This window comes from Phocoena phocoena, chromosome 7 (genome assembly GCF_963924675.1).
Source record: "Phocoena phocoena chromosome 7, mPhoPho1.1, whole genome shotgun sequence".
Lineage (NCBI taxonomy): Eukaryota > Metazoa > Chordata > Mammalia > Artiodactyla > Phocoenidae > Phocoena > Phocoena phocoena.
The window spans coordinates 1,993,521-2,006,538 of NC_089225.1; the positions used below are offsets into that span (position 1 = coordinate 1,993,521).

At 45.0% G+C, this 13,018-nt stretch overlaps 1 protein-coding gene across 8 annotated transcripts in view; it reads left to right on the top strand.

Annotated features, from left to right (window-relative positions):
- The window catches only part of CYFIP1 (cytoplasmic FMR1 interacting protein 1), a 94,414-nt gene that overhangs the window by 26,886 nt on the left and 54,510 nt on the right, over positions 1-13,018 (top strand). The window contains exons 2-9 of one of the 8 annotated variants that reach the window (XM_065880313.1): positions 289-411; positions 486-575; positions 1,822-1,899; positions 2,069-2,170; positions 3,019-3,200; positions 7,514-7,610; positions 7,711-7,839; positions 11,016-11,120. In XM_065880313.1, coding sequence (XP_065736385.1) covers positions 295-411; positions 486-575; positions 1,822-1,899; positions 2,069-2,170; positions 3,019-3,200; positions 7,514-7,610; positions 7,711-7,839; positions 11,016-11,120 — 900 coding nt within the window. In that variant the 5' untranslated portion in view covers positions 289-294. Of the gene's footprint in view, positions 1-288; positions 412-485; positions 576-1,821; positions 1,900-2,068; positions 2,171-3,018; positions 3,201-7,513; positions 7,620-7,710; positions 7,840-11,015; positions 11,121-13,018 lie in introns of those variants that run through there. The other 7 variants (XM_065880312.1, XM_065880317.1, XM_065880314.1 and 4 more) reach the window with 7 other exon arrangements.

Below are 13,018 nucleotides of genomic sequence, written 5' to 3' on the forward strand. Positions count from 1 at the left end.
AGCCCTCCAGGATGGTGGCCCTGAGGTGGTAAGGTGGCAGGGGGTGATGGCACGTGTTTTGGCCCATGCGCCCTACTCCACGACCAGCAGAGGCTGTGTTGTGACTCCCCTGCTGGTGAGCCTAGAGAGAGATGCCAGACCCCAGGGATGGGCCGAGACCCCTCCACCATCCCCAGCTCCCTGAGGAGAGGGCACAGGGGAGCAGGGTGCTACGCACCCCACCCTGGAAGGATTGGCAGGGTGCCCCTGCCCTTCCTCATGGCCTGGGGGGACTCTGTTTTGTCCCAGGGCAGGATGGCAGCCCAGGTGACGCTGGAGGATGCGCTGTCCAACGTGGACCTGTTGGAAGAGCTGCCTCTGCCCGACCAGCAGCCCTGCATCGAGCCCCCGCCATCCTCACTGCTCTACCAGGTGGGTGCTGGGCAGCCGTGGGATGCGTGGCCTGTGTGCTGACCTCCGCTTGATGGTTTTCCTCTTTCTTGCAGCCAAATTTCAACACCAATTTTGAAGACAGAAATGCATTTGTCACTGGCATTGCAAGATACATTGAACAAGCGACCGTCCACTCTAGCATGGTAACTCTGCGCAGTTTCCTCTGGGGGGATGGCATGTCTGAATAGCAAATGTCACTTTGGTATTATCCTGATAGGATACATAGTGAGGAAGAAGAGAAGAAAGTGAATGAAGTGTTTTATGTTTTTTTAAAGCACCTTTTTTTTTTTTTAAATTATAAGGACAATATATGCTCTTTCTGAAAACCTGGCTTCTGTGGCCCAGAGAAAACCTTTGTCAGCATTTTGAGGGAACCCATTCTCCCTCTTTTATACTTGTACTCAAGCATACCAGGTACACACCCATATGGGATTTAGATTGCATAAATGAATTGCATTGTTATTATAATTATGTATTTTAATGATTTCATGAACATTTTAACATGTCATTAAAACGCACCAGATGAAGTAATTTTTAATGGCTGTCTAGTCCATTTTTTAAGTGTTGAAAATTTTTACTAATTTGCAAAATTTAACTATGTTTACTTAGTTTGCTTTCATTTCTTCTAGTAAAAAATGCTGTGATGAACATCTTCCTAAATACATCATTATTCTCACTGGCTAGATTTGTAGAAGTGAAGTTACTAGGTCAAAGGTTGTGAGCATTTTAAAGCATCTTAAAAACATTACCAAACTGTAGTCAACATTTTTCAAGGACATCTGTGCAATTTTGGCCATTTTTACCAAAGGAAGTAACGTGAAAGAAGGAGTAGACGCGAAAGCAGTTTTGAAATGACGGCAGTCCTCTTCCCTTGGATACTCTCCCTGGATTTTAAGTGCTTTCCCTCCCTGCCCTGGGGACAGCAGAGTGTGTTAGTCTTCCTTCGGGGCCAGGAGGCTCTGCGTGGCTGGCTGGAGCGGCTGTGAGGACCCCGTGTGCGTGCAGCTGCACTGCATGCTCCCCATGTCCCCAGCTTCAGACCTGCGCTGTCAGTAGGCGGCTTGGGGCTGAGTGGAGCTGAGGTGTGGCGGCTACGGCAGGTTCCCTGGGCTGTGCTGCCCCTGGGCAGAGGTGGCTGCATGTCGCTGATACCCCTCTTCAGCCTGCAGAAGCCATGGGGGTGTTTGGGGTGGTCTGCAGTGTCACCAGTATCTTAGCAGCTGTCTCTTGGCACACAGGTCCTGGTGCTTTTCTGTCCCTCAAAGGGAGGGTCCTCCTGGCCTCTCCACCATGGTCACCATGGTTTATGGCTCTAGCTGTTGGCGATTTGGCATCTCCTTTTTTATGATTGTTTTGCTTGCCTTTGATTTGCCCCGTGTACCCTTGCAGAACGAGATGCTGGAGGAAGGCCAAGAGTATGCCGTCATGCTGTACACCTGGAGGAGCTGCTCTCGGGCCATCCCGCAGGTGCCCCATCCCAGCCAGACCCCACCCGCCCCACTGGCCACGCCCTCATCCTTTCCAGTCGTCCCCGCCCGGTCAGACCCCGCCCCACCTCTGGCCTGCTCCATCCCAGCGCACTCCCCACATCCTCTAAGGGTTGAAGCCTCTGTATGTCATGTTTGTTTTCTCCCAGGTGAAATGTAACGAACAGCCTAACAGAGTGGAAATTTATGAGAAAACCGTGGAGGTCCTTGAGCCTGAGGTCACAAAACTGATGAATTTTATGTACTTCCAGGTAAAGCAGTGACATAATCCTAGGGGTTTAGAGCAGAGGAATGAGATGGTGGCACCATCTACTAACTAAACAAAGTGCGTGCGAATTCAAGCAATCACAATAGCTCTGAGACCAAAGGGAACTAAGCCTTAGACAGTCCAAAGCGTTACTGGCCCTTTCAGAATAAATGCTGCTTCTGGGTTTCACTTCTCTTCCCTCGAGAGTGAATTTGTAGTTCCTGCAGGAAGACTGCTTTCTGTCAGTACGCTTACAGGCTTACACTTTCGATTCATCTGGTTTTGGGGTGTTTTCTCCCCACTGTCCACTCTGGTGGGCTTCGCCCTGGCCTTGGCTCCTTCTGGCCCTTGGGTTAAGTAGAGTGGCCACCGGGAGGGACTTGCTGGCTTTTTTAAAGACATAGTTTAGAAATGTGTGAAAGTTTTTATTACAGAATCCTTTAGCAAAGGGAGAAGATAGAACTTCTTAGGTGATGAATTTTTGTCTTACCTTAAAAATTGTCAAGTGGAAATCCTCCCACCCCCTTTTTCAACTCTAAAAGCTAAAGCAGTCTGCTTTACAGACATTCTGTTGGAGCATTTTGCTCAGTAACTTTGCTGGAATAATCAACAAAATTCTTTTACTTTGGGGACATAGTTGGCAAAGTGCAAAGTTGATGATGATCGTTACAGAGCAAAGGCTCGTGGAAATCACTTTCTAGAAACATGTCTCTTTACCCGAGCTGTAAACATGCACCCCTGGTTGGGTGTTTCATCAGCGAGTAACGTGACTCTGGACCCTGTGCTTGGAGCTGGGCTTGGGGTTGGCCCGTCCCTGAAAGCCGCGTTTCTGCCCCTGCTTCCTCTGCACAGAGAAACGCCATCGAGCGTTTTTGTGGGGAGGTGAGGCGCCTGTGTCACGCGGAGAGAAGGAAGGACTTCGTGTCTGAAGCCTACCTGATCACCCTGGGCAAGTTCATCAACATGTTTGCCGTGCTGGACGAGCTGAAGAACATGAAGTGCAGCGTGAAGAATGACCACTCAGCCTACAAGAGGTGATGAGCGCGCCTGGGACTCAGGGCTGGGTTCCCGAGCGCACTCGCGTGTGCGGTGCAGTGCCCACAAGGGCCAGCCTCGTCCCGCGGAAGTGTTCTCCTGGGCGGACGCCAGCGCTGCGAGGCGTTCTTGTAGGCTTTGGGGGCGGGGCGGGGGCGGGCCCTGGGCTCTCAGCCCTGACAGCAGTGCTGTGCTCTGAGCCTGTATGGGGGCGGTGGTGCGTGGGCGCTGACGCGCTGAGCGTCTTGTCCAAGGGTCTGGGGGCTCCACGCCTGCTGGAGCCGCCGCTGCTCGTCGCTGGCTGGCTGGTGGGCATCCCCGGCAGGTGGGCACCGTCACCACAGTGGGCACAGCTGGCCCCGGCACCCACAGGGCTCCCCAGACCAGTTGTCCTCCAGAGCGGTTTTCTTTTCGAATGTGGACAGATTCTGGAGAAGAGAATTGGAATAGGTGGGCACGGCTCGGCGCTGCAGCTGCGACACTGAGTGTGTTGGTGGCAGGTAGAGCGGAGCTGCTGTCCTCTAACTGACTCTCTAGAAAGTCTGCCTGGGACTGTTAAAACATGTTGGCTGGAATGAGATGCTGACTTCTGTTTCCTTTGCTAGACAAGGAATCTTAGCTATAAAATTAAATTAGAAGAGATTTTATTTTGTGTCTGAATAGGCTGTGGTTTCATTTGTAAGGGAAGAAAAAGAATTTTTCCTCTGCCCTTCTAGGTTCTTGCCTGAGTACCGCCTTTAAGAAAACAGTGATTAATAGGAGAAAAACAAATATAATTTCATTTCATGAGGAAGGGGGTCCCAAGATATGAGACCCAAAGAAGTGACCAAAGGAGGCAGTGTTTATACCTTTTGTTTTTGTTTTTTTTTTTGGCCACACCTGGCAGCGTGTGGGATCTTAGTTCCCCGACCAGGGTTGGAACCCGAGCCCCCTGTATTGGGAGTGCCACCGGACTGCCAGGGAATTCCCAGCGTTTATACCTTTGAAACAAAGAAAAAAGAATTTGTGAAGAATTGACAAGACAAAGAAGTTTGAGTTGGGGTGGCCAGTGAGTGAGGAGGTTGGAAGGTTAGCTCACACGGCCTTCTCAGCCTTGAACGCCCCGTCTCTTGTGATGACGATGTCTCCCGACCTCCTGGTGCAGGGAGGGGACCTTTCATGTGGGAGGTTTGTATCCTGCTTTCAGGTGCACAGAGGAGGTCAGAATGCCCTGCTGTGGCTGTTTCTTAAGTAACTTCAATTCTGAATAATTCAGTATGCCACAGTGGCATATTTTGGGGCGGCCTACCCTGAACCCCAACACGTACTTAAAATCGTGCACCTATTGCTGTGTCTTTAAAATGAAGTCGACTTGAGATGAGGCATGAAACAGATTTGAGGAGGGGACGGCACTGGAAGTTGAGCTAGATCTCCCAGACTTTAAGTCTCATTCGTGTGAAATAAGTTCAGGCGTTCCATTCATCACCTAGAGTTGGCTCTGCACGGAAGCCTAGATCTTCAGGACGACAAAATCTTTTGAATTGTCCTGTTAACTCCGCTCCGGTAGGAAAGTCTGGAGTTGTCTTCATTTGGTGCCAGTTCTGTGGGATTCCAAGTGCCTGTGACTCTTGGTGGAGTGTCGGGGCTTCTGAACTTCCCAGCTCAGGACAACAACTTCTGCTCCTAATGGCACAAATCACTTGTCGGGTGATTTGGAGCAGCTTTCTCAGCCTTCCTGACTCTATCAGGGAAATGGGGAGGTGGACAGCCCCAGTGGTTTTAACTTTTCAAAAGGTTTCTTTTCTCCCTCTCTCTCTTAGCAGCAGCACCTTTATTTCAAAGCCCAGTCTGGAAAATAGTTTCAAGATACGGCTGCTCTGTGGAAGGCCCCCGGCCACCCCATTCACAAGTTGCCCAGCGTGTTTGCTACCCCTTAGGCTCCCCTAAGCACAGAAGAGGGCCTGGGCACCCCTCACCCTTCCAGCAGCCTCTTCCTGTGACCTATGTTTGGTATCCCCTGTTGGTTGGTTTACTTTCCCAGACAATAACCTCCACTTCTCCCTAGCCCTCACACTCCTACACTCAACACTCAGAACACATTTTATGTTCGCCCAGCTGGTAGTTACAACCTTTCCTGAGTGTAAATGCCAGATAACCCATATAGTCATGGTGAGGCTTAAGGAAAATAAAAGCAGGTATTCTTGATCCCTTCCTTAGTTTCCACCCCTGCAGCTTCAACACCCGCTCAAATCAATATAGTAAAGTGAACACTTGAAAAAAGAATGTAAACATATCAGTTAATATTGTTTCACTGTATATAATTTTTTAAAACTTAAGAAGTAAGCAAGATTGCAGATTATTTCTCACCTGAAAAGTTCTGACGTAGGTGGTCTGCAGCTGACGGGGTTCCATAGTGTTGAGGAACCAGAGCTCCTGCTGTCTTCATTTGTTGCCTTGTGGCCCAGGATGGCTGCTTGAGCTCTAGCTGTCATCTCTGTATTCCAGTCAGCAGGAAGGAAGGAGCATTGAAGGGCCTACAATATTCCTTATAAGTAAACTTTCAAGTGCCTTACAAAGTTTTGCATTACATCTCATGGCTCAGCAGTTGGTCACAGCGTGGAGATGAGAATGAGGCACATTACTGCACCACAGAAATTCAGGGTTTATTCTGAATAAAGGGAGTGGAAGGGCAGGGAAGGGAAGGAAAGGGAAGGAAATGACAGTTGGGGTAGGTTACCAGTCTTTGCCATGAAAGCTTTTCTTTAGTAAAACCCCAGAGGTTCTAGGTTGCACGACAGGTCCTTATGTGGGCAGCTTCCGCTAAACTTTTTTGGGGAAGCCCTAGGTGTGCAGAATCCTCATATGTGCTTTCACCCTCTTTGCAAAAACTAGAGACTCAGCCTGTGTTGCACAGGATTTGTTGGATCTCAGTGTACAGGTCCTTCTGTGTCCACCGTTCCCTTGTCAGCCCCATTAGTTAGGTCGTATAGCTATTGTTTTTCACAGATATGGTAAGTGAGAGTCAGGAGAGTTCAGGAGGTGTGATATTGATTTATAATAAGAAATATGTATTCATCCCCATTTCTGACACTGAACTCCTAAAACCCTTAGAATTTCCCATGATAAAATCAAGAGAGTTTCTTTTGTTATGTAAATGTGGTGACTTTGGAAAGCCTCTAGTTACCCTAAGGATGGGGGCTGGTCACCAGCAGAATCAACCCTGTAACTACAGGTTTGGAACTTTCAGACCTACCCTCCTGATCTCAGGGAGGAGAGAGGGGTTAGAGGTTGAATCCATTGCCAATGTCCAGTGATCTAACCAAGCATGTTTATGTGAGGAATCCTCCATAAAAACCCCAAAGGACAGGGTTCGGAGAGCTTCCAGGTTGGTGAACATGTGGAGGTTTCGGGGGGAGTGGTGCTTGGAGAGGGCATGGAAGCCCCACCCCGTCCCCATATGTATCTCTTCCATTTGGCTGTTCTGAGTTATATCCTTTCATAATGAATTGTTAATCTAGTATATAAAATATCTTCTCAGTTCTGTGAGCTGCTCTAACAAATTAATCGAACCCAAAGGAGGGGTTGTTGGGACTGCCAATCTGTACCTGGTTGGCCAGGAGCACAGTGACAGCGTGGACCTCCAGCTGGTGTCTGAAGTGGGGGGATGACGTGGCAGTCTTGTGGGACTGAGCTCTTAACCTGTGGGGTCTGATGCTATCTTCGGGCAGTGTCAGAATTGTAACACCACTGGCAACTGGTGCTAGAGAATTGCTTGGTGGTGTGGGAAAACCCAGCCCTCATGTTAGACTTGGTACCGGATCTTTAGGTTTGTCCAAGATGGAGCTGCAAATTGGTGGTGGAATCAGGATTCTGTCTCAGACCTTTGGCACCAGAGCTATGCATGGTGTGGTCCCTGACTGTTGGGAGGTTTGGCTGCCCAAAAGTTTCCCAGCAGAGAACCTAAACAGTGTTGGCCATCTTTGTCACTCAGCAGACGGAGTGTCATCCTTTCTCACACTTGGGGACAGGGAGCCCAGGGGAGAGGCCCATGTACAGGTGTCCTTCAGGAAGGCCTGTGAGAAGTGCTGCCACATCTCTGAGGAAGTCCATCAGCTATGGACAGTAGGGTCATGAGCTATCCAGGTTGCAAAGAGACTTACCTGGAGTTCAGGGGAGAAGCTGGAGAAGGCTGAAATTGTAACCGGCATCTAAGATGCACATTTCTACAGATAACTGTAGCGAGGGTAAAATAATTTTGATATTCCCACGCTGTTTTTCTTTAAAGTCATTAAGCATGTTGGTTGATTAACCCTTTTTTTCCCCCTTTTCATAGGGCTGCTCAGTTTTTACGTAAAATGGCAGATCCACAGTCCATCCAGGAATCACAGAATCTGTCCATGTTCCTGGCCAACCACAACAAGATCACACAAGTAATTCACGCTCTTGCCGCTCTGGCTGATGGAGCGCATCACTGGGGGGCTGAGGGCCGGAGAGCGGTCAGTGACACAGGTGTCTCACTCTGTGTTTCAGTCTCTGCAGCAGCAGCTCGAAGTGATTTCTGGCTATGAAGAGCTCTTAGCAGACATTGTGAATCTGTGTGTGGACTGCTATGAGAACAGGATGTACTTGACGCCCAGTGAGAAACACATGCTTCTCAAAGTACGTGTGTTGAGGGTAGGCTGCCAACAGCACCATGAGATAGGGGCAGCCCTGCTTTCGTGAATAGGCTGCACTTTATGGTCGTTTGGCCAACCTTTTCTCTCATGCTTGTGTGTGTGTGTGTGTGTGTGTGTGCGCGCGCGTGCAGGCATATATAGCACCCTCCACCCTACATGCAGTTTGCCCTACAAGTCCTTGATGCATTCCCGTGAGTGTGTTCCAAGCTTGACCCCAGTGCCAGGTAGATCACATGCCCATCCCTGGAGAAGGTGCTCGTGGGTGAGGAGTCCCTGGTCAAGGGCCTTTCTCAGTATAAAGCCTGTAGCAGAGGTTATACCAGATTCTACGTGGTAAGGATGTAATTCCTAGAAATTTAGTATACTGTGTCACCATGATTATAGTAGGCTTTTGTTGGTCAAGAAACATGCCATTTACCATATTTCTCATTATTATTCTGTTTCAAATTGGGGAGGTTTTCAGTGATGTTTCTCACTGGGAAGATGAGAAGGCGTTTTTTTTTTTTTTCAAACAAGAGTTTAATAACTTGTACATGGGAGAGACCCAGGAAAACTGAGTAACTCTGAGAAGATGCTTCTGCCATTCTCTTCACTCTGCTCTCTACCTTCATGGAGGGCAGCTCCGGGGGACCCTGTTCTGGGTGTCCTGCTGACCCAAAGCCCTCCGTGTTCAAGTGGGCCCATCTCCAATACTTCTTTCCTGCTGGAGAGCAGCACGGAGGGATCAGAGCAAGAGGACACTGTCCAGTGGAGTGCTTTGTGGCAGTGGAAACATTCTGTTTGCACCTACCTGGTGCAAGAGCCCCCTGGTCATAAGTGCTTATGGAAATCCACATTTAGTATTGCCTTGTGCTTGATAAGAAGTGGAGCTGATATATGCACCTGGAAGAGGACACAAAAAATGACATAAAATAGCTTCATGTGAAGGGATAGCTATTAATTTCTGAGGGACTTTTAAAAATGCTTTTTACCAGAACTAGAAATATTAAAATGACAAAAAGAAAAATCTCATTGGTAAAGGCAAATATGCAGTAGAGGTAGTAGATCAACTACTTACAAAGCTAGTAGCAAGGTTAAAAGACAAAAGTAGTAAAATCATCTGTATTCACAATAAGTAGTTAAGGGATACACAAAACAAAAGATATAAAATATGATGTCAGAAACATTAAGCGTTGGTGGGGAGTAAAAATGCAGGGTTATTAGAATGAGTCTGAACTTGAGATCATAACTTAATCATATATATATATGATCATATATAGCCATATATATATATATATACACATATATAAACCTCATATTGATCATAATCAAAAATTTATTTAAAAAATTTATAATAGATACACAAAACAGAGAAAGGAATTTAAACATAAAACTAAAGATGGTCATCAAATCGCGAGGGAAGAGAGCAAAAGAAGAAGAAAGGGACAAAAAGGAACACTAAAAAAAAACCCAGGAAATAATTAATAAAATGGCAGATGGAAATATCTGTTGTGTTTTGGGGATTGGAAAAATTAACATTGTTAAAATGACCATACTACCCGAGGCAATCTACAGTTTTGGTGCAACCCCTAACAAAATACCAATGGCATTTTTCACGAACTAGAACATATAATTCTATCATTTGTATGGAAACCAAAAAGACCCCAAATTGTCAAAACGAATCTTGAGAAAGAAGAACAAAACTGGAGGTATCACATTCCCTGATTTCAAACTATACCACAAAGCTACAGTAATCAAAACAGGAAGGTATGGCACAAAAACAGACACATAGATCAGTGGAACAGAGAGCTCAGAAATAAACCCACACTTAAATGGGCACTTAATCCATGACAAAGGAGGCAAGAACATGTGACAGGGAAAAGACAGCCTCTTCAATAAGTGGTATTGGTAAAACTGAACGGCTACTTGCAAAAGGATCAACCTGGACTACTCTCTCACACCATATACAAAAATAAAATGGGTTAAAGATTTAAATGTTAAGACCTGAAACCATAAAACTTCTAGAAGAAAACATATATTTTGGATCTGTCTCCTCAGGAAAGGGAAACAAAGGTGCAAATAAACAAATGGGACTACATCAAACTAAAAAGCTTTTGCACAGTGAAGGAAACTATCAAAACGAAAAGGTCACCTACTGAATGGAGAAGACATTTGCAAACAGTATATTCAGTAAAGCATTAATATCCAAGATACACGAAGAACTTGTACAACTCAATATAAAAAAAAAAATTCAGTTTAAAAATGGGCAGAGGATCTAAATCGGCATTTTTTCCAAAGAAGACAAAGTGCTGGCGAGGATGTGGAGAAGGATCCCTGGTGAACCCTGGTGGGAATGTAAATTGCTGCAGCCACTAGAAAACAGTATGTTGGTTCTTCTACAATTACCATAGGATCCAGCAGTTCCACTTCTGGATGTTTATGTGAAGAAAAGAAAAAGATATATGCACACCAGTGTTCATTGCAGCAGCATTGTTAACAATAGTCAAGACACAAAAGCAACCAAAGTGTAACATTGATAGATGCATAGGAAGATTTTATATAAATAAACAAACAAATAAATAAATATATAATGGAATACTATTCAGCCCTAAAAAAGAATGAAATCTTGCCATTTGTGATAACATGAATGGACCTAGAGGGTATTATGCTAAGTGAAATAAGTCAGAGAAAGACAAATACCATATGATTGCACTTATATGTGGAATCTAAAAAACAAAACAAATGAACAAACATAAAATAGAAACAGACTCATAGATACAGAGAATAAGCAGGAGGTTCCTAGTGGGGTTATCACGGGGTGGTGGTGAATGAAATAGGTGAGATTAAGAGGTATAGACTTCCAGCTACAAAATAAATGAGTCACTAGGATGAATGTACTCCATTGGAAATATAGTCATTAATATTGTAATATCTTTGAGTGGTGACAGATGGTAACTAGACTTATCGTAGTGATCATCTTTAATGTGCAGAAATATCAAATCACTATGTTGTGCTCCTGAAACTAACATAGGTTGTAGGTCAACTATACTTAAATTTTTTTAAAAAGTGCTTTTTGAAAGAAGAATGGTCATTTCTAAGTTATGAACTGTAGCAGTATAAGTGTTTATGGGTAATTAAACTTGCAGGTCTGAGCTTTATGTGCCATTTTGTGATTTGCAGGTCATGGGGTTTGGTCTGTACCTGATGGATGGGAGTGTCAGCAACATTTATAAACTAGATGCCAAGAAAAGAATAAACTTATCCAAAATCGACAAGTACTTCAAGGTGAGTTACAGTTTCTAGGTAAACCTTTTTATTGAAGTGTATGCAGTTTGAGCTTTAGGAGGTCAACCTCTGTGGCTTTGTTCTGTGCTGGGAAATGCAGTTGTGGCAGGTGGGTGGGTAGGTGGAGGTAGACTGTCTCCTACCCTGTACCAGATTTGCCTGGGTTTGAACCTTGTCTAACAGAATGGTGCCATGTGTACTCTTTTGTGTCTGACTGCCCCCATTCACTTTGTCAGATCATCCCTGTGGGAGCCTGCAACTGTAGTTTTTACATTTTCATTGTGGCGTAGCAATGCATTTTATGACTAAACTGCAATTTATTTATCCATTCTGTCGTGATGAACATGAGATTGTTTCTGGATTTTGGCTTGTCCGAACAGTGCTGCTCTGATTCGTGCACATCTATGCACATTTCTGTTGGATGAATACCCAGTGGTGGATTGGGTATTCATCCAATAGAATGAACAGTTTCAGTGTAGTAGATACAGCCTCACAACTCTCCCACATGGCTGTGCTGACTTGCATCACCACCAGCGGTGATTCTACATCATGGCCATCACTTGGCTCTGTCATTTTTGGGGGAGGAGGGGGGCATCCTGAAGGGTGTGTATGTATGTCCTTGTGATTTTATTGGCTACTGTTTCCTTGTGGTTTACTTGATGTTTCCCTGATGGCTTTTCATGGTATTATTAGTCTTTTGTGTGTTCTCTTTGTGAAGTGTCCTTTCAAGTCTCTCATTCTTTTTTTCCCCTGTTGATTTGTAGTTCTTTATGTATTCTGGGTATGTGTCCTTTGTCAGATACATGTGTTCTAAAATACATGCATTTCCCCTATGTGGCTCTTTTTTTTCACTTTCTTGAAGAGTCTTTGGTGAACTGAGGTTCTTAATTTTAATGTGGTCCAATATATCAATCTTTGATGTCCACTTTAAGAAATCTTTGATAAAGCAGACTCTCGAGAATTTTCTTTTGTGATACCTTCTAGAAGCATCACCATTTCTTTTCCATCTAGATCTATAATGCCCCTGGAACTGGCCATGTGTATGCTGTGAGGTAGGGGGTTGATATTTTTGGATTTTTTTTTTTCCTGTTCTAGGTATCCAGTTGACTCTGTCCAATTACTGCAAAGACCGTTTCCCCTCCATTGCTCTGAGGAGTCACCTGTGTCATAAAGCAGGTGTCTGTATGTGTGTGACTCTGCCTTAAGTTCTCTGCTCTGCCCCACTGGTCTGCACCTGCGCTCCAGGGCCATGCTGGCTTTAGTTGCTGTAGGTTTCCAGCAGGTCTACTTACCAGTCTTCAAGTTACGTTCTTCACAATTGTCTTGAGTATTGTCCCTCCATCTTTTGAAATACGTTTTAGAATTGACTTGCTGATTTACACATACACACAGAAAACCCATAAACCATTTTTCCTCTTGGAATATTGTTTGTGATTCCATTGAATCTATAGATCAATTTAGGGAGAATTGATATTTTTAAAATACCGTGTCTTCCAATATACATGAACCTAATGTATTTCTGTATTCCCTTAGAATTTTAAAAATTTCTCTAGAATTCTTGGTATTGTTTTTGTCGAGAAGTCTTGCACATATTTTGTTGGATTTAATAATATATACTTTTTATTTATTTTTTGATGCTATTGTAATTTTTTTCTCTTTAGATTTTTGTTTTCTAATAGTTCCTAGTATATAGAAATACAGTTGATTTTTTTTTTTTTTTTAATGACCATGGATCTAGCAACAAGGTAGGTTAATTTTAATTTTTTTTTTTTTTTTGCTGTACGCGGGCCTCTCACTGTTGTGGTCTCTCCCGTTGCGGAGCACAGACTCCGGACGCGCAGGCTCAGCGGCCATGGCTCACGGGCCCAGACCCTCCGCGGCATGTGGGATCCTCCCGG